Source organism: Apteryx rowi, unplaced genomic scaffold (genome assembly GCF_003343035.1).
Source record: "Apteryx rowi isolate R43461 unplaced genomic scaffold, aptRow1 scaffold_10, whole genome shotgun sequence".
Lineage (NCBI taxonomy): Eukaryota > Metazoa > Chordata > Aves > Apterygiformes > Apterygidae > Apteryx > Apteryx rowi.
The window spans coordinates 6041463-6068655 of record NW_020447197.1 but is presented as its reverse complement, the minus strand read 5'-3'; the positions used below and the strand labels follow the sequence as shown (position 1 = coordinate 6068655).

Below are 27193 nucleotides of genomic sequence, written 5' to 3'. Positions count from 1 at the left end.
ACTATGGCTCTACAGTCCTGCTACAGCAGCCACCATGGGAAGCAGTTAGCCTAGGATTAACTAGGTGGAAAAAGCAGGTAAGACCCTGTTTGTACCTTATACAGACTGATTTCAGTGCAAAACTCTTTAGAACATCTCATGCCATAGCGGTGTTAGTACATTTTGAGGTAGTGAAAGCCTAGTTAATCTGGCATGTTCTGCTCAGGGACAGGGAAGAAAGAACAGTGAGGTTTTCTTCTCTGTTTTTCTTCCTCTGAAGTATTTTCGGAATGCATTGCTCAGACCGCATCACACTGCATCCTGAAGTAAGAGCAGAGGCTTGCAGGCTGAGTTTTGGCCAAAATCTGGTTTTGTGGTTTTGGAGCTGCTGGCAAGAGCGATAGGACTTGGCACAAATCAAACTTGGGAGCTGCTGTAGCACTTGGTTATCAATGCCTCTCTCTAGAAAGGAATTCTTGGCTGTGTTTGATCTTAATATTTTTAATCATCTGCACACTGCATCTGAAAGTGGTTAATATGGGAACTGCTAGAGGGGATCAGATTTCCAGTACAGTTAACCTCATCTCCTGCCTGTTCAGAGCCCTCGCGCAGGAGCAGAGGACGCTCAGGTGAGCTGAAGGCATGCTGACAGCTCTGCCAGGGACCCGCAGAGGATAATTCTGGTTTCCGCTTCCATTTTTCAGAGGCCGTGCATGAGCAAAAGAACAGAAATGTATAAAATGTAAACTAATTGGAGTGTAAATATAAATATTACTACTAAATGTAATGTAATACCATGGCTAAATTACTAAATATAAACTGGATGGAGTTTTTAAGCTTCTCATGGATTTTCCTCTGTAAAGAGTGTATAAATACAGTTTGTCCATATTTTACTCTCGCATTTAGCTTGTCATTAACAGAAATCTGCAAAAAAAAGTATGCTTAGAGGTGTAGAATGTATTCTTAGATATTAAACATCTCCCAGATTACTAAGTGATAGAGAAGATTGAAAATGTCAGTCAAAAGAGCTATTCTTGCTTCTGCTGAAGGGCAATGACAAAACTTTCATCAACTGAGAGTCACCCAGTGATCTAAAATTGAGAGTGCTGAGGTCAAAGAGAGATGTGATGTAAAATATGATATGATATGAATCAAGACAACCATATGTATATAAGTGTATACTTACTGTTTTGGTTTCTAAGAATCATTCCTGAAACCGAAGTCGTAACTTCAATGAGAGCTACAAGATCAATCTCTTCCAGAGAGCGGAGACAAATAGTTCTATCCAAGCCATTGTAGCCATCTAAGATGAAACATGAAATGGGATGAACTCCAAGGCAAAAATATACCGAAAGACAAAAAAGCAATATTTTCCTGCAATTCTAAATCCTAATAAAAAAAAAAATTTAAACAGGCCTAATTTTTCCCCACTTAAAACAAATATATTTAACGGTTACATACCTCAATATTATTTAATGACTGATATAACTTCAGCTAGCACTATCTATAAAATTTGCAGCTCGGTAATTAGTGTGTGTGTGTGGGGAGAAGTTTAATATTTCAGAAGTATCATTTTAGATGTGTAATTCCAGCTGATTCTCACAGTCCTAAATAAAATCCATGTGAATTGCTTTCTAAACAATTCTTGATAAATGGTCAGTCATATCTCTTGCTGCTTATTCTGGGTTAAACCCTAATTGCCTCACATATGAGATAATAAAATAAGATCAATCTTTAAAACTCCACCGAAATATATGTATCTCTTTTGCAAGAAATGGTGCTGCATAGCCCGTAACAGAGAAGATGATGAGGTGCCCTGAAGTGATTAGACATGCTGCAAGAGCGAATTTAATTTGGAAGATTGAGAGGTGTGGAGATAACTGCTTTCTGCCTACACACTTTCACCACTACTCAGTATAACTGAGGACTTATAAATACTTTATAAATTAAAGAAATTAACCACAGCACTCCCAAACCGCAAGAACCACCTACACCATTTGTACATTGTGCTATTAATAGTGGCTAAAACATTAGTTCTTGGAATATATTAAAATGGAAGCGGAATTTTAAAAGCCAAAGCTGGCACCAGATATTTCTGCAGTTTTGGAACACCAAAAACTTCCAGGCGATCTCTAGGACCCTGACCGGAATGGGAGTATTCTTAAAGAGAAGGTGATGCAAGTAATGGCTGGATTCGGTAAAGTTTGGATGTGACCCACAAAGTCTGTAAGTGCCTGCAAGCTGCTGTGATTCGCATCACTCGCTTCTGTGCAACAGGCCCTGTCCTGGGACTAGGCTTCATTTTTCCTCCTAACACTCCCCAAATGAACTGAAATCTTCATGCAACTAACCCACCCTCAGCCCAGCATTTTCGCATGCAGTGTGCCTGGAAGCCTTATTTAAACTCACCTGCAATCCAATTAAAAGCCTCTCAAAAATTCACACCTGCACTAATTGTAGATTCACATGGCTGCATTGTAGTCATTAAGGCTATGAGTTAAAGCTTTTATGAGTGCAACTAATCTAGTTTATCAACAAAATGCTTGAAGGTTTACGTGCGAAAAGAAGATAATCAGTATTCATGCTTCAAGATTTCAGCAGGGGTCAGGACGGAATTATCTTGTCTTATGATGCATTTAAAAATGGCTAATTATGTTTGTTCATAAAATTTGGTCCTAAAACAATTGAAATCAGAGTAAAAGCTTTTGAACTTTTAACTGTGAATGACTAATTTGGCTGAGGTGTTTGTTGGTTTGTATCGGAACGTCCTGTGATCATCTTATTCTTCAGTTAGATGACACATTTTGAAAATATAAAAAAGATTAACATGTACTGCCCTGACATAAGCTTGCATTCCCGAGTCACTGTTGCTTGCAAAGGTTGGAGATAGTGTTGAGAGGCAATTTCTGGTGAATGTGTGCATATATATATATATATATATAAATATAATGTATATGGATGTGTATATGGATGCATAGCCTCTAAAGTCCATAACATAATTTTGGAGTAATGGTTCTCTCTGCTCGAAGAACAGAGTCAAGGTTGTTAGGTATTGACTATGTGCACGCGCTGTTTCCAAACACCTCTTGTAGATCCCTAAGCCATAGTATTCATTTAGTCTAAAACTTATCATTACTAGAGATCTAAAATAAACTTTCTTCACCCACCTAGAGCAGTTATTCACCTGGCAATAGGAAAACCCACCTAGAACCTTACACAGACAAGAAAAGATTAGAAACTCGCAATTCAGCCAGGGACTTCTCCTGACAGATTCTTGCTCCCAGTCCACCCAGAGTGAATCAGGCGGTGTGTGGCACGCGCTCCAGAGGGATCGGCAGTGCTAGACATGTCCAGCTGCACATATCCATTACACAGGTGCATGGCGTTAGAGCTGCTCACCAGCCAAGAGCAGTTGGACTTTTGGGCAAATGCCCGCAGTTCTGCTGGTTGGAAGAGAAAAAGTCAGTGAGAAAGTTGTCAGCTGGCACTCGTGCTTTCCGCAGCAGACCCTGAGCTCGAGCCAGAGCTGCTGGTCTCATTGCTCACCCCATATTCAGAACCGCTGGCAAGCTCCTAAGCCTGTTTTGCAGTTCAGTGGGAGAATATTTTGGCTGGAATTACAGAACAGAGCTACTAGGCTATGTAGGACCTCTATATATGCTATTTAGTCCTTTCATTGTTAATGATTCTGGGGTAGAAAATGCTTGGTTTTTTTGACCGGTGGGGAAGGAAGGGCAAGGGACCTGCCTACTGATTTCAGGCTGGTATTTGGTAGTGGCACCACAGGCTGCTCTTTAATAGCTGGACATATTGCAGGTGTAACCGAAGCATTATGGTGTTTATTATGTCCCTCAAAATAGCTGCCGCTGATGTTGCAGAACTGGTGCTGAGCCAGTAAAAATGCATGAAGTATAATCATGCCTGAGAAGAAGACAATGTTGTGATGTTGACAGAGACAAATACGTGCACACGCCATTAATATGATATTCAGAATAATTTGTATGATATCTGCATACGGCAATGGGCCGAATCCCTTGCTGATGATCCATTGTAACAAGAACATTAGAGAGGCTCAAAGAGGGTCATATTAAGCTTGTACATCGTGCAATATAAATAACACATTCTGGCAGTTCCATCAGTTTCTCCATAATCTATGATAATTTTCTCTACAGCACTCTACCTAAAATAAAAAAAATTATATTCATTATGTTGCAAAGATGCATTTCCATCTATGGGATGACAGGGAGTTGCCTCAGTTCCTTTCTATTCACAGACATATCAGAGCTACCTGTTAACAAAGAGCTAAATTCTGTGCATATATCTATGTATTTATAGAGCAGCAATCTCTGCTCTATAAATAGCCTGAGCCTCCAGTGACCAAAGAGGGGCCGAAAAGCCAGGCTTCCAGTTAAATGGAAATGTGGCTTTTTCAGTGTGATAAACCTTGAGGGATGGATTACAAAGCCTGAAAGTCAGTCCTAAATATCCAAGTTACAGATATAAAAGCTGCGATTGCAAGGAAGCCTGAAAGCCTTGGGGTTTTTAGCTCTGCTAGAGAAGCTGGAGGGTCCCTGTCTGGAGCCAGAAAGCTTTGACCTTGACTTACCCAAAGGATGTCAAACCCTGCAGACCCCCTTGACCCTGATACCCTGAGCACACCGGCTCCTTTGGTATTGGATACTCCAGCAGGATCATAGATAGGATTTCCCTCAAATAACACTTCACTTTACTGAGAGCTTATCCAACCCAAATTCCTTTAGACAAAACATTAAAAACTCAAAAACTGGTATTTTTAATTAAACAGAGTTTTGTCGGGAAACTTCTGACTCCAACCCTCTTATGACTGTCTCTAAAATAAGTGTGAAATGTCTGTAATTTAATCAGTGTGCTGTTAGCTCATAAACCTAATGACAACTGGTTTAATGCCAACATTTTCGTTGGCACTGAAGTTCGTTTTATTATAATCTTCCAGCAGCTCTGGGACTAAATTCAAAATTCTTGCTTCAGATATGAAGTATGAGTTGAAAGTATCAACACATTTTCCCTGGTTTCACAGAGAAACCTTGGTTTCTTGCCTCTTTTGAGCCAAGAGAAATCATTAATTAACAACATTACATCTTCAGTGAAGTCTGGGTGACACATCCCCTCTAATATGCAAGCTCTGGGTTAAGCAATGACACTGAAAGTCTCCTCAAATGATATCAAGTATGTTTGACCTTCAATTTTAAACTCTTCACAATGGGGACTGATCTTTTTTAGCTCTTCATTACCTTAGCAATGTAAGTCCGGATACTTGGGCTTTATTATATTTGGATAAATGTGGGATATGGATATATGACTACATGATATGTTGATTTCATGTGAATGATACAACAGAGATAATTTCTTCCCCTGAATATGAAAAACAAAGCTATCAATTTATTCACACATCAAGAAAATCAATAAAACAGCTCTCCAAAATGTGATTTAAGCTTTATTTTATTCTTTCCTCTTCCCTCCATCTTTATTCCTGTTTAAGATCATGAAATGGACACAGCATATGTACTGTGGAAAGAGTATTAATTATTCTTCAAATAGACCTTATCCAGCCTAGGTAACAGCACATACAGAGACACCTAACCAACAAAATATTTTATAAACTGCTTTACAACCACCCTTCCCAAAGGTTATTTGTGCATTTTAATTAGCTCTTTTTTTTTTAATTGACTGGGCTGATTAGACAGGTATCTAGTGAAATATAGCTGAAGAGAGGATACCAAAGATGACAAGTGCTGTGTGTAAGTGTGCTGGGGGTGGTGTCGCTCCTGCGGAGGTTTGCTGCGGCGGGTCGGTACCCGGCACCTCTGGAGTGCACACGGAGGGACGTGGCGATGGGCAGACCCAGCTGGGGGATGAGCAGAGGCCCGTCCTCGTGGCGCTGCTTCAGTAGCTATCGGCAGTATGAGGGATACTCGGTAAATGTCCAGTGCGCTGCAGACTGATGCAGCTCTCCATGCTGTTCTTAATACCAGTAACTGTGCTGATGTGTGTAATGAGATCATTACACATGGTATAAACATGAAATGCTAAACATGAAAACATGAAATGCTCTAGGAAGAGGGGTTTTTTAACCTCTAGATACTTTCATAGTTATAACCAGCCTGCCCAAAAATGATCAGGTTTTTGATTGTGGAAGTTTGATTGTGGTCTTCAGGTTTTTTTTTCTTTCATAACTTATTCAGGAAATAATTGTATTCTCTTAATAACAACTGAAGGGATGAAAAGCTGAAAGCTATCATGGGTTACAGAGTTTGGCCTTTCTGAAAAATAAACGGTGACCCCTTTTTGTGCAGGGATCCTACATGAACAAATCGGCCACCAAAAAGAGACCGCTCTCTGTTATCTAGATCTTGTCAGTATGACAAATTCAACCAGGAACTTTGCAAGAGCTTGTGACCACTAGAATAGGAAATGGATACAGTGCAAGGCTACTACTTTTACAAAAAGCTTCAGGATAACTTATTTATGAGATGGGTTGTTCCTCTTACATCCTCCTTACGTTTATCAAATTTTTGACATTTATTCTTCCCAGATGGGCTAGTGGAAGGAAGCTCAGTAAGGTGGTATTGAGGCATCTAACTTCCAGCCCCATCCAGAAGCAGAGAAGTAGGAGGAATAGTTGCCCATGTGTGTTGCCATCTGAAAGAGCCTGGTCATCTTGACCACTTCACCTTGCATGATGTCCTTCCACGCTTGCCCTGAAACGCGCAAGCGCCTTGGGGCAAGGTCCCTGCTCTGCCTGGCTGAGCAGGGCTTTCAGGACCAATTTCTGATGAACCATGAAGATCGGTGCTTTTCTGCAGGTTATAAAAACGCATCCTTCAGTGCATGTTCCTGCAAACGCGGGGCTGCCCCTCGCCTGGGAGGCAACTCAGCGGACAAAAATCACCGTAATTGGAGCTTACCTCCATAGCAGAGACTTGTGCAGACTGAAGGTGCGGGGTGCGTGAGCAGGGGAAGGGTGGCCCTGGCTGCGGATTCGTTACTCCGCGAATCCCTCAGTCCTCGCTCTTTGCAAAACAGGGATAGCAGAAGTGGAGGCTATTCTGGCTCACTTCACGATTATACTAGCACAGGGTGCTGATGATTTTAGGCCTTCAGTAGATAGTTTGAATACTCTCCTGCTTTGGCTGTCCTACAGATTTGGCCATAGATGCAATAATTCAGGCTTTAATGACTGCCTTAAAACTTTTTGGTCTAACAAGCAAATATCATTTGGTGTGTCCAGCAAAGTTGTTATCTCTTTATGTTTATGTCAATTAAATTATGTCTAGTGCAAGGTTTAAGTGCTGTAGCATCGTAGTCAAAGATCAAAACCAATTGTGTTTTGCATGACAATACTTTAAAACACAGCTATTTCTATTTAAAAAATCCATTTTTCTATAACAGATTACATTGTTTCTTTGAAGTATGAATTTAAGCAGCTACTGTTTGTAATATGTACATCATTAATCTTCAGACTTTAATATCTATAGTCCTGTTTAGCACACTGAAGCTTCAAAGGGTTTGGATGCCTTGTTGTTTATTGAGATACGAGCTAAAACATAAATGAAAGATCTGGGGAATTAATATTATACCCATATTTTTTTTTTTTAAATCTGCGTAACATTTTATGCTAGATGCATTAGAAATACCTGTATATTTGCCTTGATCAACAGCAATACAGACATAATGGAAAGGGTAAACATATTAATTAGAGATCTGCACATCTCTCCTTCTTGCTAGTGTAATCATTAAATTGATTTTTCCAGTCCGACATGTAATTGTTCCAGCGATGGAATCCTGCTTTCCACTCTTGTTCTGCTTCATCAACACTTCCTGTAAAACATGAAATGGGTTACATTAATCTAAATTTGAATCTCTTTAAATGCTAATTGAAAATATTTTTGATTATCACTGTCATTTGCTCTAGATGCGTTATAGGCTAGTCTTCCTTTTTCTCTTTTCTCCAACCTGGAAAGATTGGAAATTCAGTGATTAACACTTTAGATCAGGAAGGAGGGACTGGAAAGATATCATCCTGACATGCACTTCAGGATAATAAATACACTTATGGGGTAGATTTGTTGCTTTTTAGCTAATATTCGTGTCCATCAGATTAGTAACTGTAAAACCACACCTTTCTGAAATCCTGAAAATATTATTTGGGTTCAATATATTTTAAAGTGAAACCTAGATGCTCCAAAGAATGCTCCCATGCAAACTGAGATAGGTGTGTGCAAAGATGCAGTGAAATCACAGCTCTGCTCAAAGCGACAACAGTGTTGCCATTAGATTTAATAGGGTCATGATTTCACCCTGTTTTGAAATAAATATACATGTTTAATGCAAAAAAGACATAAGTTTGGAGAAAGATGCAGTAAAATGTGCACAATGTCAACACAAAAAATTTGCTTTTTTCTACTCATTCTAGCCTATAAAACATGTGCCAACTAATCCTGTGTCCCAAGACAATATTTATTGCCAAATCTGTAATAGGCCTCATAGCAGAGGGCGAGGTTAAGAAGAGTAATAAAAATAGATCATCTTGGAAAGTTCCCAAAGTATCTTATGGACAGGGATCACTTCTTCCATTCCCAAAAGGAAATTAGCCCCAGGGAGGAACTTGGATGCTGCAGGAATGATTCATACAGCAGCTAAGGGGAAGATAACAGTTTATTGCATACTACAGGTCATTATTTTAGATCTCTTGTAGATTTTTTTTTTCTTAAAGTTTAGAATGCATCTGTGATCTATGAATGCATTCTGGACCTAATTATCTCAGTCTCCCATATTGACATAACTTGCTTCCAAAAAAAAGTTCAGTAATTGAGTTCATGCTATACCATTTCCATGGTTGCTTTATGCTCTTCTGATTTTATGTTCTTCTGCTAGGATAGAATATAGGCCCCTTTCCTCCATAAATACACCCCTTCCCCCTTTTTTATGATCTGACAGCAGTGCAAGTTTAGCTGGTTATGTGAAAATGAAATACTACTTCTGTGTTTTACACATCAGTAGAGAAAATGTTCTGGAAAGAGAGTTAACAGATTCAGAGATTTAGTTTGGAGAAGCATCCAGTAATTTAGTTGCTTATCTGCAGTTCAGCTCAACATTTCCAAACCTTTTTGGTCTGGAAATCCAGATGGCAATTTAATGAGACTTTGAAATGAGATTTTCATTACTTCTTGGTTTCAGTGAGAGCAGAAATACAGCCTTTTCTTGGTGTGGTTCTGTACTTCTGCTTGTAGTCATAAGTAAAACTGCGAAGAGCAAACATAAGAGAAAAAAAAAAATTAACCAAACTCTTCTCCTTCAGTTTAAAGAAGAATATAAGCTTGGTCATATCAGAGTTCAAAGAAAGTTCAGATGATTTAAAAAAAATTTCTGCTGGCCAGAATTGTCATTAACTCTAAGAGTAAAGCTGCAGTGCTGGTAATGGTAAAACCATATTTTGGTTACTAAGCTAGGCAGATATGAATTGCAGGACTATGGGGAGAAGATATACATGACATTTTACTTTCCTGACCCTAAGAACTAGTCTTTGTATATTTCTTAAAGAAGAAGTCAGGCTCTCAGATAACACCAGATTATTTCCACACATCTCAGATGGTCTGATAACTTGGCATTTGGATTGTTCTCATTTTATTTGGAGAAAAATGCTTAAATCTTATTTCTTTTCTTATACTTGATTATTATGGGTATCCAGCTTTATTTATTCAGGCAAATCTTCTAAATATCAGTTCAAGAAATTGCTTTATTTCTTCCTTCGCTATTCAGGTTTAGGTGTGTCTGAAGTCTTAATGTTTGGAAAGTCTTTCTGTCCAAAGACTTGGAATAAAATGGAATAAATCTACCATACACACATCTTCAATTAAGAAGCACTGAAATGTCTCATAATTTATACTCTAGAGCAGTGATTTTTTTTTTCTGAAAAGATCACTGTGAAGAAGTGAGTGAGCTGGGGAAAACAGACAATGAGCAACGCAGACTAGCCATCATTATGAATCTAAAAGACAAGGGAGAAAGGAAAACACTGAAATAAGAACTCAGATTCCCATTTGTTTGCTTTTTGCAGTGATAAGATCCAAATTGAAGTCACAAGTCAATGCATCCCATTATCACCAACATCATCAATCTCTTTGAAGCAACCACCCATGACTTAGACGAGCTGTCAGCTAGAAGGCAAGAAAAGATTAGGGAATTCGGCTTGACCAGTAATTACAGCTTGGAGTACTGGGCAGCTATGATCAGCCGCAATACTACAAAAGTCAGCTAATAATACAGTGAACTTATTTTGCTATATATAGTAATTTAGGTAGTCCCAAACCTTATAGTAATAACAATTAGCCTGATCCAGGGCCCAGTGAAGTTTATGAGGAGAAAAGGGGAGACTTCAGTAGGCAGTGATTCATATCTTAATGTTTCGAAAGGTCTCAGTTTAACAAAGCAAAAAATGAAGTTTTTGCTATTCTTCAGCACAGGGTCAGCACAGACAGCTGGCATTTCTTTTCTTTCCACATAGCCATACAGCCCTCATTTAAATGGCATTATAGCAAAGTCAAATTTTGTCTCCATACTAACATTTGCTGCTGAATGTGCCAATAAAGTGCTAATCTTAAATGTATTTCTGTGCTATTATCATCAGGAGCAGGACAAAGGCAGTGTAGCTGTTCTTTTATAGTATAATTAAAAAGGGATGGCAAGTTAGAATTAATTTTTCTATCCTTCTCAACATCTCATAAATCGTGGTACCGGCAAACGTCTTTTTGATTCATCAGTATGATAAACACTACAACTTGATCTACTGCAGACTGTCATGGTGATAGTTTCTACATAAAATGTTACAAAGGAGAAAAGAAACAGTATCTATACCTCAGTATCTCTCTATTCAATATTCTTTAATCATACATTCTGTGAATATTCATGCTTTATTGAAAACAATAGTATCTGTGTTTCCATATGTATTTTTAAGAATTTTAGATTTTTTTATTTTCTTCTTCCAAAAGACAATAGTGCTGTCTGGAAGGTGAGATATTGTAAGGGCTGTTCCATCTCCTGTGATCTGGGATGCAAGACGCTGGAGCTAGAAAAATTAAGATTAAGGTCTGTAGCTGGCTATTTGTAGGAACACTGAATAGTTGCAATAGTATTGGTGAGGTTACTTTTGAGTAACTCACTTTTCAACAAGCATAATGAGTGCAGAGCTAGCTCTACGGAAACTGAAAACTGATTCTGATTGTGAATTTTCTAATTCACTGTATTTTTTTAATAGTCTGAATGCCCTGAGTATCTATAGTTCTTTCGATATCTCTATAGAATACAGATGTTGTCTGGATGATCATAGCAAATAGAATGATTTTGGTTATTCACTAATCAGGAGGTTGAAATTAACTTTTCTTTGTCTCCCCACTTAAAATCTTTTCAAGGTTTAGTTTTTAAAATACAATGAACTCATATTAGCTACCTTGATATTTGTTTTCTTTTTCGATGATGTATGATACAAACGAAGTAGAAAAGTATGTATTTTACGTATCGGACACAAATAGTAATGGAACGCAAATGGAGAGTTTGGCTGCCTGCAGCTTTCTATAATCAAGCGGAAACAGGTGTGTATAAATAGTCAGGGCTCTGGATACATTAAGATGGTATTAAGGAAGTAGAGTCTTACATAGATGCTTTTATAATTAACGTATGATTGCTCTAAAAGCTACTTAAGAATCACTTACTGCTCTCTGTCCCTCCAGTGTGTTACTTTTAGAAGAGTCATCAGAAGAAAAGTTCTGGTGATTGTCCCAGTGCTCTTGCCCTCAAATGAAATATTAAACGCCGAACGCTCCCAGCTTTTCGTAGGCTCACTGGGAATGGCGAATATCCTCAGCGCGCCCAGCCCTTAGCGCTAGGACTGAAACCTGGGTAGCGGCTCTATTTGGAAATGAAAGGCCCTGTAAGGCAGGTCTAGAACCAATTTACCAGGCTAGCTGTTATTATCAAGCTAGACACAAAACTACACATTTTGGCTCATGTCTTCAATTACACTTCAATTACACATATATTGAAATTGAAGGAGAAGACACTGAGAAACCTTCTGAAACACTACAAACACAAAGTACTCCAGAGGTATAAAGACCTGTATATTATATATGGATGTATCTCTTATGTTAGTATGTAAGGTCTACTTTTTCCTTGCTGGTTTTCTCAGTCCAAAACCATGATGCAATTTTTTTTCCAGCCTATCAAGTTTTGTTGATCAAGGAAAATGGAAAATATCTAACCATAAAGATGGCAGGGGCAAAATATTTTTTTTTCCCTTATACATAACTGCCCTGAGCAACCTGTCTTACCTAGTGTGTCATGGGAACAGACTTGTTCGGATGTTGAACACATTTGGACCTGGCCATCACATGACCAGAAGACCTCAGAGATAGCAAGGCTTGTGTGAGAAATGTCTCAATAACTAAACAAAGGGTTTGCTGCCAAGCAGGACACCATCATCCGTCTGAAATCCTGGCCACCTGGCACTATTAGAAATCCCTTGTAATTTCGGGGGGGGGGGGGGGGAACACTTTGGTTATCCTCTTCAGATCCTAACTGATATAATTCCACTTTGTCTATCAGAATTCCCCTTGAACTATAAATTGCAATAATAAATGTCCTTACTTCATGTTCTCTGTTGTTTTACATCATATTAAAGCAAGCTTTTACTTCTAAGAGTATTTTAATAGAAGAAATAATAGCAAAAATAGGCCTTCATAAGATGAGGAAATACTTCTATTTATGACATGCAGTGTTCTGTGAGTTCCTCTGGGCATAAAAGGAGATAGATATGCAAAATATTTCAGTGAAGAGAATTTTTGCAGCATAAGGGTATTATATCATGTTTGTAAGTAGAAACATAAGGGTTTCTTTGTCAGAATTTTAAAAGATTGTGTACAGAACAAGTATAAAAACATAATATTTTTATTACAATATTTCAAGGACTGATAGATCCAGATATGTGACAAAACAGCACTACTTCTTCACAATATTCTTGGCTCATTTCTAGAGTAGGATCCAGGCATGATGATTCTTTCCTTTTCGTTAAGAATATATTGAATTTCTTTTAATTAATAATGTAAGTATACGTTGCAAGTTACTGAACGTGGTACAGAAAGCGAAGTACTTGTGTCTGGCAGACCCGGAGGGCTGCTTCATCATCCCTCCTGCCGCAGGAACGTGCAAAGCAACGCGGCCGTCCTGCCAAGACGTTCTGAGCTGTGTCTAGCGACGTGCTCTGCTCTGTTCTGCCACCGAGCATTTGGATACGCACGGCTCATTTGGCAGATATACGTTACCCCACACGAGCTCACAGCCAGGTTAGAGAAACGGGTAAAATGGTTCTCCTGGCTCAGCATGAAGGGGTTGCAAAAATTTGAGAAACCGCCCTAAAATCCATCCATATAATTCGATACTGTGTGATTTTAAAATTGTAGACTAGATTTGATAAAGTATTCCTTTTACCTACTGATGTTGCTTCCCTTGATTTAATTGAAAAACTTCCATTGAATTGGGAGGGGACAAAAGTTTAGCCATAACACAAATATAGGCTTAAATTAGGAAGGAATATTATTTCAGGAGAAAAGAAATCTGTGCACTTTTTCATGGAAGTTTACTTATTTTTAAGTCTAAGATTCAAGCTGAGTCTTATAGAAAGCTTTTAAATTACTAACTAATCTTTAAAAATTGCATCTTAGTTCTGAAATGAGACTCTTCCAGCCCAGCTACAGTGTGCAGCTCAGAGCTGCAAAATCTCTTTCACAAGAGCAGTTGCTGGTGCAGCCCGCGAGCACAGACCCTTGATCGGTTTGATGGGCTTCGCAAAAGCAGTCGCTTCGGCCTTTGCACAAAAACCTGTCTCAGTACCAGTGGATTTAAGAGTCCGTTGCGTTCTGCTAAACACAAGACTTCAAACTGCCGCAGTTACGCTTTTCTGAGTAGTGATTAGCTACATCTCACAAACACATTGTATGAACAGCTAGCTACAAATCGGATGTATTTTTCGTAGGCCAATGCCAAGGTCCCTCGGTTGTCTTCAATGACTGAAACTCTAGAAATAAAATACAACTCTGAAGAAGAACCAAATGCCCACTTGGCAGCTGCAAAACACTTGATATCCTCTGTGGATCAATCACATAATAATATAATCCCATATGTTGTATATAATATAATCCCAGTATACCAGCCCACAATATACCTGGGACACATGAAGTTTATACAAAGCTTCTCCAGCCTTCGGAAATCCCAGTGCAAGTTCCCAGCTTAGCAATGTCATTCCTGCTCTTGCTATCACCCCAGGGAAGCCCAAGTTGAAGCAATTCCCAGACCATCACACCGGATACCTTGAACGGGGAGATTTACACCACGCTAAAATGTCTCTGTTGAAGATGCATCTGCTCTGCACAAGTCCAGGGCCTGGGCCTGTCCCTGGTTTTGTCCCAGCATGTAGCTGGGTGCTACAAGGTTATGGACTGATGATCGCAGCTGTAGGACACCTTGCAGGATGGACAGTTCTGCTGAACATGGGAACATCTTGTGGAAATACATTTGCAAACAAACTTCAAGATTTAAACTAAAGTATCACATTAATATGAAGCAAATGAGCTTGCATAAAACAGTTTACATATGAATATCTACCAAAAAGAGCTTTTACCTGTCATCTCCAGGACTTTGGGAAAAAATGTATTCCAGAATCGACACTGCTGAGCACGTAATTTTGTATGTATCTCTGAAGCTTCAGTGTTTAAAGTTAAATATTTTTGTTCAGTACTCGTGAAGACTGGCCATCTTGTTCCATTAACCAGAGTCGCATTTGGTGTTCTGAGTAAGTAAAGAGAAACATTTCATTTCTAATGAGAAATTATCTCAGCATGTCAATTAAGTAATTTTCTACTGTTGAAGAGTTATTTTATTTCAACTTAAGCATGTTAGTTTGGAATTACTGAAGTACACTTTTGTAAGGAACAAATTAAAAAATATATATTTGAACTTCATTTAACAAAAGTAAAGTGATTTGTATCACCCTTTCAGGGTGTTTTACTTTACCTAAGGAAAAAAACATTAATAAACTACCATACACAAATCACATGCTGAATTTGGAGATTGTAAGAGAAGATGTAAAGCATTATGGGTGACTAAAGAGCAAACAAATGAACAAAGAAAACTGGGAGGCTGTGATGTTTATGTTTTAATCTGAATGTTGCTGTCCACTTCCAACAGACAAATATATTGGGCCAAATGTCTCAGATAGAAATGCAAGTGAAGGTTAAATAAAAGTCCAAATGTTGGGTGAGAGCTGTGTTGGAATAGAGGATTATTTCTCATTAAGAAAAAGCAGTTCTTTCTTGAGGTACGCTGGGCACCTTTGCTGGAGCGCCAGACAAGAAAAGCCTCAGCTCTTTTGGAACCCAGGAAGAGGTAGAGTGTGCTTGGCTCTTTATAAAACAGACATTGCGCGTCACAGGATCACAGCTGCTAGTAGTAAAATAGCTGTAATAAGTATTTATAATACGATAGAATTCATGAGGGTTTAGGAACAGGCAGATTAACATTCAAAGGGACAGACAAATTAACATCCATTTGTTTCCCCTCCAAAAAGGACATTTGAATCTGTAGTATCTATAGGATGAATCTACATAACTTGAGGAGAAAAAGAGAATGTTTAAGGGTGTCAAAAAAAAAAAAGAATGGGGAATATTGTGTTAGGGGACACATGAGACAGAATATGATCTTCATAGAAAGTGGATGATGTGCGACTGTTCAAAACAGGAGTCTATGTTAGCTAAGAAGTTAGAAGACCAGTTAAAGAGCTTGCTTCTGTGCAAGCACCGGAACTCATTTTCTCTGCTGGAAGCTGAAATCGAGGAACCTGGATTTTAGGGCAGGGCAACATGGCTTCACAGTTCTTGGCAGGATAAATTAAGGAGCCTTAGCAGCTACATTAATTTGGTTATTGCTACTTTACTTTTCACCAGTGGTTCGAAAGGAGCCCAGTGCACGGGGAGCTGACATGAGCTCTGCTTGTCAGGGAAGGGAACAAGGTACCACGCATGGAAGTTCAGCTGCTAAAATTGCATCAGTACCACTCGGTTTATGCAGAATGAGTCAAGGTTTTGGCCCATGCTTTAGTGCTCTCCTTTACTCTCTGGCCTTTAGCACCAGGTATTGGCCACTCAAAGAAGCGTGATATGAGAGTAAAAGATTCGGTAATGTGATCGAGCGTGCCCATTCCTATGTTTCTAAATTGCTCACTTCTTTACTAATTCTGCTCTGATTAACTTATGGCACCCTTTTTAACTGCGCATTTATTTGTGGCTCATGAGAATGATGACTTAAGCAGAGCTGACTTGCACTTCAGTTCAAGATCAGAGCACTAATGGTGCTGTCAGTATTCATTTAACAGCTTTTGTGCTATGAAATAAATCACGACATTCCACATTATAATTTACAGGTGGTGGGTGGGGGGGGTTATACTATGGCTACAGATGTATCTTACTAAAAGTGATTGAAAGAACTGTCAGATGAACACAGCATTTTAAAATATGTGAACCTGCTGATTAGGACATTTTCTCCACATTCCTATAATGCTTACCATTCAGATAAATGTCCAGTAATCTCCTCCTTTGCTCCACTATTGAAAACTTCCAAAGTTAAAAAGCAGCTCCCAGTGACAGCAAAGCAGAAAGATCACAGGAGTATAATTTTTTTATCTGGTAAGAACACGAAGTTATGGTTATAACCTCGCTGCCCTATCACAATTACTTTTCATTCCTGCTCGCGAAGAACTTCGTGATGAGAATTGTAATGCCTGGAATAAGCTATAAAATTCCATAGTCTTTGGACCAAACACAAAGTTTAATACTATATACAAAACAAACTATTGGGAGAATATCCTTACTGAACAGAAGAAATCCAACACAACCCTAACTCTATACATTTCTACTCACAAATAGTTATTGTAAGTGAAGACCATCTTTGCAGATAGACTATAGGAGGCTCAGAATTTCCATGGAAACCTCCATCCTATCGACTTTATCAATTCCTCAAACCTTTGTTCATTCAGATGCTCTTTCAGCTCCTGGCAGCGCTCAATTATCTCCTTTTTCTTTTTAGTACATGCCACTTTTGCCCCCTCTGTGCTCTTAATAGGGCCTGAAGATGGGTTTGGTGCCTTCAGCAGAGCCGGGCCAGCTTTGCCACACACATGCAGGAGGTCCCTCCATCCCCTGCATCTGCCTCATCAAACATTGATCACCTTTCTATATCTCTGTCCCTGTCTATAAGCTCTAGTCAGGCAAAACCTTCATTTTGTATGGAGAAAATAAGAGCTACTTCATTAAATATTTTAGGAAGCGCCTAGTTTCTACAGGGTTTTTAACATTTGCATGAGCAAGTCTTAGGGCAATTAAGGAGAGCAATTATTCGAATTGCTCCCGAGAAGAAATGCGAGAGAAAACAAAACAAAATTTCTGTGTTTAAACTTTGATATAAACAGAATTTGTTTCAGTATTTCAGCTATTTTTTCCTTTGCGTATGCCCTGAAGTTATAGGCTGGACTCTCTCTACTCTTTCACAGTGGTACAGCAGCTCATTTACAGGTACTCAATTATTTCATTAAGATATGTCTTTAAGGCAGCCAAACKTATTTTCTCATTAACTTGAAAAACAGAGAGTTTCTTTTTGGACTCAATCTCCATTAAAGCTGCTCTCATGTTCTACCTTTATGCATATACATGTTTCCACTGAAGTTCATGAGCCTTATTTTAATCCTGTGCTCAGTGGAATTTGCTTGGCATTATTCATTGTTACTAAGCTCAGACTCTCCCTCTTTGGGTATTGTATTCCCGTAACTGGCAATAACACTTAATTCTCAAGATTCATTCATAGTAAATATGCTAGGTTTTACATAGTAGAAGTGAAGATTTTAGAAGAGCTTATTCACTGATCAATTCTGTGTATTTAATGTTCTTCTTCAGCAACTTTAGGAAGAAAAAGTTAATTTGGTTCAGATGAAAAATGAGACAGCCTGGACATAGAGAGTTCTGTTGATCATTATGAACGTATTTTGGTTACCCTTCTTATTCACATGATCAGTACAACTTGAAATACAATACTACCTCACTACATATTTGTTAATATTCACATAGCATTACTTTTACAGATGGCTTATCAAACACATACACAAAAATTTAATTCATCATCTAAATTGTAACTCTTTTGTTCACAAGCACTCATGATATGAAGTACCTGTGAAATATGCACTTTATTTTCACAAATGAACGTGGAATAGTGTTCACTTTGCAGGGGTATCACCATTTAACATATAGGTTCTTTTGTACCGTCACATTATACTTTCATGTAGTCTAGAAAGCAGAATTTTCTGTGATAATTCTCATGAAAAGTGTTTTAGGCATCCTGTGCCTTTCTAACGCGTGTTGTAAGCATTGACTGTAGCACCATGCTAGTGTGGATTCTCTCAAGCTTTTGCTATATTGCGATTTTGCTGCTTTATTTGTTAAGGGATCTGATTAACATGTTGTGTTTCTCCATTTCACTAAAGAAAAAAAAAAGAAACCACCATCCTTTAGCTGTCTAACATAGCTGGACTACACCAGCCCAAAGTCATCAGCAGAACTAGAGCTGGCTTCCACCAGGCCATCTCCAAGAGGAGCAGGGCAAGCTCATTTGCCTACGGTTTATCCTGTAGGCAATATCCGATTCTTCCCTGTTCTGGGAAAGAGCAGGAAAGGTGGTGTCGCAGTGCCCAGCTGAGCGCTCGGTGCTGCTCTAACCGCAGCGACGGCAGCCATACTAGTCAAAGACGCTCCGTCCACAGCGAGGCAATTTCTTCCTCAACGCCTTCTGCCCGTTACCCTCACGCTAGCATTCGGGCCCGCGGGTGTCTCGTTAGCGGAACAGGTTGCCCGCTGAGAGGTTATGATAATGCCACTGCAACCTCTGCTTTCCCCGCGCAGTAAGAGTTGAAATCAAATTTAGAGCTTTTCCCACTAGGTGCCACTTTATTGACTTCACTGGGCTTGTATCTGCTGACGCTCATTTTCAGTTTGGCCCCCTTTTCATTTAAACAGCTGGTTTAATGGGAGGAGAGAGTGAGCGTGAATCATTTTTATTAGCTTTCATGATTCCTTCCAGCTATCAAACAGTACGGACAATAAGCTGTTTTTCAATGGATGGCATTTTATGGTGTGTTACCATGGGCACAGGATAACAGGCGGGGGGAACAGCCTTCGAGTTAATATAACAGCAGTAATAAGCCTGTGTCTATTTTCTATAGTTGCATTACAAAGGCTGCAAGAATTATGGAAATAGCGGGTTCAGAGTCAAATAAGGAACATAATGGGAGTGTTTCGCCCAAGGGGTAGCTTGGGGAATGAATGATCTCTTGCGTATGTCTATACTGCAAACAAAAGGAGTTATTGAAGCTCACACATATACCCGAGCTAGCTTTAAGATAGTCACTCGAATGCTAACAGCGGTACAAGTGCGGCAGAACAATTTAACATATAGGTTCTTCTGTACCTACTACAAATACTTGTACAGTGGCCCAGTGCAGGTATAAAACCTCCTATTAATGAATATGATTAATAATGTGCTTTGAGTTTATACTCGTGTAAATAAGAGAAGTCCAGAAATCCTTCCTACTGAAGTCTTAATCAACGAGTGATCCCATCAACTTCAGTGGGATTAGGAATGGGGGAATCCTACGCTTTGAGGAAAGGCCAAAAGATTTGTAACCTAAAAATGTATCTCAACTTTACAACTGATTTATTAATGGTTATATCATGTAGAACACTTTAATCATGTTGGCACTGCACAACATATCCAAACAAAACATCTTTAAGTGCTTGACTAAGCGTTTGAGCCAAATGGATGATCTTTTCTTTTTTTTCCCTGGCCTGGAAGAGAACATGTTGTTTTTCCTCTTTTGCTTGTGGGCAGAAGGGCCCTCGTAATCAGCTGCGGAGCTGAAGGGGAGAGATGCTTGTGCTCTTCCAGTCCTTCAAAACGCAACGAGCTGCGTTAGGCACTGGATCGTTTTGGAGCAGGGCAGGACGAGTTTGCTGCCTTCGCCAGGCAAACGCAGCCAGATGTCTCACATCATTTCTAAAGGCCACGGCGCGTGATATTTATACCTATGTTCATTTTCTAGTCACAGCGCAACGAGTGCCAGGATCGTAGCAATTCTGGGCCATGCTGCAGTCCCCGGAGGGACCATAGCGTCATGATAACGCACATTTGCCTCGTGTACGCAGGGTAATGTTTTGCTCAGAAGGTACGACTGGGAGTTTAACTGATACTTTCCAGCCCAGTCCTATTAAAAGAAGATCAGATTTTACTGTTAAGTACTGGTTAAATCTTCCCAAACCCTCAAACAATTTGGCTTAATGCCGGTTTCTTCATACCAGGCTATTAGTTTCATATGAGTCACTGCTAAGTAGACACCAGAGAGGAGCATGAGGTTGAAGACTCAAAATCCTTAACCTGAGGAGCAACCCTAGCTATTGCAACAAAGAAAATAAATCCGCTCTGGAAACTTTCCTTAGAAAAGTTAGCAAGGGAAAGGATGAAAAAAAATATATCTGTAACACCTCTAAGAAAATTGTTAACTGCAAAAATATCCCTGGAAGCTCTAATTATTGTATACTCTTTCCACTCAGAGACCTGTATAGATCTGAGAGGCTCTCACTGTATGAAGACGTAGTTTGCATCTGCTGCCCATATTACCACCAGTCGGGGCCACCTACGTATGATTCAAGGTAATGAATTTACTCTCAGATTTTTTAAATTCAGTCAGTTATTCAGAACATTTTCCCAAGTCAACTAACCATTTACTATCTACTGAAATGTTTTGATGGACTCTCTGGACAAAAGCTTTACATCATGCCAAAATAGTTTACATTAAATGTACTCTTTGAGGCTTTCTGTTATTAGAAACCGCAAAAGCAAAGACAAGATGACAGAGGCACTTTTCTTCCCTGTCCGTTATCCAAAGTCTGGGAATTGGCCCATTTAGAGTAAGTGGGCAGGGAAAGTGCCACTCCTACAGAAGTGAGCTGGAAAGCTGACACGCTGTCACTTAACAAATACGTATGTTATTTTTGTTGTCCATGCCACTAGCAATAGGTGCACTTGATACATAATACTGCATAACAAGTTACTTCACTGKTTTTTTTTTAATGTAGACTGCTCTTCAGAGTATTCCTTAATATCAGCTAATCGCTAACCATCTAATCTATTGAACTGATGGACCCTCTGCGCAAATGCACTGCCACAATTAATATTTTATTTTAAAACATTCTCTTGTCTTTATCCCCTCACATTTGTGGGAAAGACATCTAATCTATCAGCTGAAAAGTGTGAATGGTGCCATTTATAAAAACCGAGCTCTGAAAACTACCACGTTTAAAAGTGACAGCACGGACAGGGGTAATGTTGGTCTGTGGAATAGTGGGGGATTGGGAAGCATTCGTGATTTTCTGTTTTATACCCTAAGCTTCTTTGTCCTTGTTCACAACACAAGCCCATGCTCCTGTGGCACTGGGGAATTTAGAAAAAAAACTGAATAACATCGGTCCTGTTTAAAAGCATTGATCTATTTGTTAGAATTTGATTCTTGCCAGAAAATAGTTACCAGTTTCTGCAAATCAGTAGTAATCAAACCTTTCTCATTTCCTTGCTCCTTAAATACAACAGAAAACTTAGGTCCTGATTCTGTGATCTTTGAGCCTTACTCAAACTGTAGCGAATAGAAAGATTCATATGATTAACTACTCGCCATTTTGAGCAAGGCTGTAGAATTAGATCCTTCAAAATATTTTTCTTAAGAGTTGTTTATGGAAAATTTGTTATAGCCGCTAGATTATGAACTCGTTTCTGTGATCGGTGAGCGAGAACTGAGCACAAGGACAAAAAATAAAGTGCCCCTGAGTCGCAGCCCAAGGAAACTGCTTTGCAAGTTATATTGAAGATAAACATTATTTCTTCTGCTGATCCTTGGAGGAAGCTGTATGATCCGGCTGGCTTACTTTTTAACCGACAGAAATTGGAGCCGGACCTTTGCAGCTAGGCTTTCTTGCACCTTCACACGCTAAATAAAGCTCAGGATGTTCCTTCCAGATTCCTATTTGGTGACAACAGAGGCATGTTTAAATGTCTTAAACTATAAATTCTCACGGTATGCACTATTACAGATGATATCAGTATCAGGAAACGAAGCAACAGGCTGCTGCTTCTTTTTTGGTCTTACGGTGCTCTCCTCGAAACGGGCTCCTCAGGCAGCCAGCTGCAGAGTCCAAAATGACTCTCGCTTGTGAAAGTCTTGGCACTTTTTTTGTGAATTCCTGCAGTACGTAAGGGATTGACGAGGTGAGTCTTAAGGTCTTGGCCGTAAATAGTATAGCGTTTGAGAAACTTAGACCCAGGATATTCTGCCTTAGCTCCTGGGGCACGTTTGCACTGAGTTTAGGAGGTCAGTGCGTCGAATCCCTGGCTCCTGGAGCGGAGCCTGCTCTCGGATCAGAAGCAATAAYGGCACAGGTCGGCTGGGCCGGAGCTAAGGAGCCCTGCAAACCCTGCCGAGGGGCGTCTCGCCTTCTGCGCCCACGCTCGTGCTCCTGCACGTGCTCTCCCGTGTTGTGTGCGCGTCCCAGCAAAACCTGGGGCTGTTTCAAAAAAAAACCAAAAAAACAAACCTCAAACCAGACAATAACCTGCAACCTAATAGTAAGAGTTTCTTCAGGAAGAGGAAAAATTCAAGTTAAGTTGACTCCAGGGAAATGGGTGAAATTTTGGCGTTAATATGGAGATAATTTCAAACTATCAAAAGTATGATTTATCCTTTCTCTTTTTTTAAAGAAATACTATCACTTACTCTGTAGCTTGCAGGCACACTACGCTGAATATGACAAGTACCTAAAGCGCCATACCTACAACATGTAACTGTAGACATTTACATCACTTAGGCTATATGTTGGGATAAAGCAAGCAAGAATTTTTCAGCAGTGTTTTATTCCTTCCTCTTAACATACATGCATCTGATTTGTTATTTTGGCCAGTTTTTGGAAGACCGGTCCAGAGCTTTTTGAGGTGAATCAGTATATATGGGTTTGATCCAAATCCAGCCAAACTGAATAGAAAGATTTATGGACTTGGATGAGGTCCTAGGTGGAGAAGTACCTGTAGCTGTTTACAGAAGAAGCTTCTCCACTCCTAGACCGAATTTACAATGATGATATAACACCTTTTCCTGGACCCCAGGTTCTTGTGTGAATAGTCTATGTTCATATTTACGTCACTTATGAATAGATATAATGGAGGTAACACTATGGCTTAGAATGGAAAAGGTTCCATTCTATAGGAAATCTTCTGCAATTTTTTTTTGGAGGAAAAAAAAAAAGTGTCTGCCAAGTAGTTTGTAAGACCCTTCCGCCCTTTCACATGATAGCAATTTCAGCTTTCAGGGACCACTTTTCAAAGCTGCTATTTTTTTACACTCTTGGCTGCAGCAGGAAATCAGATGAAACTATAGTTTTTAGTCTCACTTTTGGGGTTGAGGAGGGCTATTTGGGAATGGAAGAAGGTGCTGAACCCTATTGAGACTTTGAAGGGACGAATCATTTCCGTAGAAGCTAAGTAAAAGAATAAGTAGCCAGAAAGGGACATGACACCTGACCTTTTACTTCTCCTCTGAAACTGGCTGATCTCCTGTACAACCTCACTCCTCCTTCCCATGACCTGGAAAAGCATAAAACTTGCACACTATTTTAACCAGTATTGCTCCCTGGGACAAATCTAAAGAGCATCTGTAAGGGAGAGGAAAAATGTTTTTATTGCCTCAGAACTATTAATTCTATATTTTAAATTCCCAGTGACTTGTTAAAATTTCTCAGTCCTGTTGGTTGTGAGAAAGAGTAAATACTCCACTCATATGTATATGATTGCTGTTTCCATCTCTTGCTTTCTCTGCCATTAATAGAGTTCATTCGCAGACACTCAGAAATTGTTAGATAAATGGCTTCAATGCTTTTCTTATCTCAAAGGACCAACTTTTCAATACAGCCTGTGTGGTAGACACTATGCTAGGGTATCATATTTGAGATTTGTTTTCAATTGTAATTGCCCTAATCATTATTTCTTCCCAGGATGGATACTCCACATAGCCCTGCACTGAATAAAATCATCTAGATGCATGGTGTCCTGATGGACTTGATCGTAGTAACATTTTTCTTGATATTTCCCACTAATGGCGTTGTCAAACCTCTGCTTGTGGTAGGAAGAGCCTGAGTCACAAATTTCTACTGCCATGCAATCCAGGCCTAACTGACAGCCCTATATGTGTAACCATTAGGTGACTTTCAGTAGTGTGTATATGTGTTATTGCTTCATCAGAAACTGAACCACTTATATTACACCACTTCATTAATTTAGATAAAAATCACAGTATTTGACCAGCAGCTCTGGTAGAGAAAGGATGTCTCTGCTATAAGCTTGAGGCAACACTCAAGAACAACACTTAGAATATGTTTTATATGAAATTAGGTAGTTGTCTTATGTTCCCTAAAGGAAAGGTAGAGAAAACAGATGGAAGCCAGGGATGTCTGGGAAAGATGATGATGGCAGCTTTTAATTTTACATCTGCACTAGCATATGATTGTGTAAGATAATTAACTGAAAGCATGAAATGACTGATTTCCTCTTGTGCAGCTTCTAGATTTGTGGGGACAGAATCTCACAAATCCTGTGACTAAATTGCTAACTACGTTTATCCACAGCTGACTTCTCTTGCAGCTGATTGAAAGAAAATTAAACACTATATTGAGCTACCTTTGAAAATGTGGTGTTAGCTAACCTCTGCTGTTCCTCATTTCCTCCTTTCTTCCCCTTTGCCACTTCCCTGAAACAAGCCAATCTCTCGTGTTGGGGAGTAAATTAAAACGTGTACCAAAAGGTTTCCATTCCTCCTGTGAAATTTCTCAGCAGGACTTCAGCTCAGTGTGCCAGAATCACCTGGAAAAATGGGGTCTGCAGACCTTTGAAACTCCAATTTCTGCCTTTTGAAGACAGAACAAGGAGTAAGCTGCAGAAAAGCAGCACTGTATCTATGGAAGARGAACGCCCCTAGAAAGAGGATTAACTGTGCATGAGCACTAATTAGACCTTCACAGGGCCTTTTGCAACCATGCGTTTACATGCCTGCAAATGTTATGATTTAGTGAGCGTAATTCCTAATACTGGATTATCTCTGAAGTGTATTGAGCCCACCCCACACATAACTTGCAATATGTTCATCCATGCATTTCCTTCATTTCACTGTTCACAGCTCCTTTCATCCAAAAACTGCTAGCACGTCTCTCAGACATTTTCTTCTCATATCTTTCCATCTGCTTTTGTTTGTCCTTTCTTCCTTCTGTCTTTTCTTGTTCATCTAGCTTCCTGCATCGGTTAGCATTTCCCTCTCTTGTTTCCCATCTTCTTCATTCATATGGTTTCCATCAAGCACTAAATAATTTCAATGCAGGCCTCATATTTCCATCCCTGCGTTTGAGGTAGAAATCAGACGATGCATACGCCAGCGTTTTTGTGCGTCTCTGCCTACAGGTCTTCAAACGTAGCGAGTTTCCCTTATTCGGTCCCATGATTGTGGATCCTTACTGGCGGTTTTGATCCTGCAGGCTTTGACAGTATTTTTGAAGTATTCGCTGGCTTTTCTACCTGTGGTTGTCACTGTGGTAACGGAACATATGCCAAAACCGATGAACTGTCCTTGCAATACAGCTCTGACTCAGAGAGCTACGTCGGTGATCATTTTAGGAACAGAGACTCAGCGAGACAAAGGTATTCAGGTGCTTAAGTCCCAGTGAGGTAATCTTAAAAAATCTGGACTAAAATAGCTTTCTAGAGGAAGCACAAAAGCTTATAGGAGATCTAAATCTTTTTTTCTTTTTTCTTTTTTTCTTTTTTTGTAATTGAAATCCACTGATTTTAATCACAGGGCTTTTTTCTTCTCCCCTCATCAGGAAGAGGTTTTTTACCTGCTGCTCTGTTCCTGACAATTGTATTAGATCTTAACCTTTTCTATAATGTGTTACCAGTATTATGTTCAAGGCAAACCTTAACATTATAGTTATACTTTTTAGTTTGATGTCTCATTCAATTATTCCTACAATATTTGGACATTTCCTTAATAGAAGCTCTCATCTGATCTTTAAAATATGTGGTTTGACTCATCTTCTGTAGAGAACAAAACCTGTATGGACTGAATTGGATTTGCTGCACATATGGAAAGCAACTAGACATTTTCTTGTGTTTTTGCAAGAGTTGCAATAATTTTAAGCCAATCTAAGCAATTTGTATCCTAGGCATATCTCAGAAAAATGACTGAATCAAATATTCTTGGTTTCAGTTTTGAAATTCTGTGACAGCTTGTCAGCCTGCAAGCCAGAAACTGAGATGACTGCCAAATGCGAGTCTCTAGTTACTGATTTTTCCATGATGCACTATTTCCAAATGTATTAGATAGCTAAAAAGAGGTTTCCATTACTGTTTCTTAGTATAACAATATGTACAGACACCGAAAACATAAGTCACTTATAAGAATCCAAAGTTAAGTGCAGATGGAGAAACAGGTATAGAAAACAATGTTTCCTAAAACGTGACCATTTTTTGTTCGTGAACAAAAGGACCCGTGAGGATCAGCACCAGGTCTCAGGGTTGTAGCCCCTGCCTGTGTCGTGGGCTAACCTCAGAAGCAGGGACCCCCCACAGCACATTTCTTATCACAGAGTGGCTCAGTGGTACGTAGACCTTCCTAGTTTCTGAAGCATTAGAAAGTTAAAAAGGAAGTTGGAGGTTTTTTCGCTTTTGCTTTCTTTAGTATGTGCTTTCCTTTCCATGCATACAAGATATGGGTCCCCAGTTCAGCCTGTCGTCTGGACGCTATATGAGCCTGTTGGCTTTGTTCTCGCTGTTCTGAAACTCTCTATAAACATGTGCTGACAAGTTGGTAACAAAAGCACTGAAGTTTATTATACGTCTACTCGTGGAACATCAGGGAAAGGCAATAATAACCAGGCAAAGTGCTTCCGAGCTTTAGTGGGACAATCAAAGCCTCTCGAATTCCCTTAAAACAGAGGAGGAAATA

General features: G+C 39.4%; 1 protein-coding gene across 2 annotated transcripts in view; it reads right to left on the bottom strand.

Annotated features, from left to right (window-relative positions):
* Nucleotides 1–7693: 7693 nt before the first annotated feature.
* The window catches only part of BCHE (butyrylcholinesterase), a 31297-nt gene continuing 11797 nt past the window's right edge, over nt 7694–27193 (bottom strand). Inside the window, exons 3-4 of one of the 2 annotated variants that reach the window (XM_026061833.1) lie at nt 14687–14853; nt 7694–7836 (exon numbers count right to left, since the gene is read on the bottom strand). In XM_026061833.1, the coding sequence (XP_025917618.1) occupies nt 7712–7836; nt 14687–14853 (292 nt within the window). In that variant the 3' untranslated portion in view covers nt 7694–7711. The remainder of the gene's footprint in view (nt 7837–14686; nt 14854–27193) is intronic. The other variant, XM_026061823.1, reaches the window with a different exon arrangement.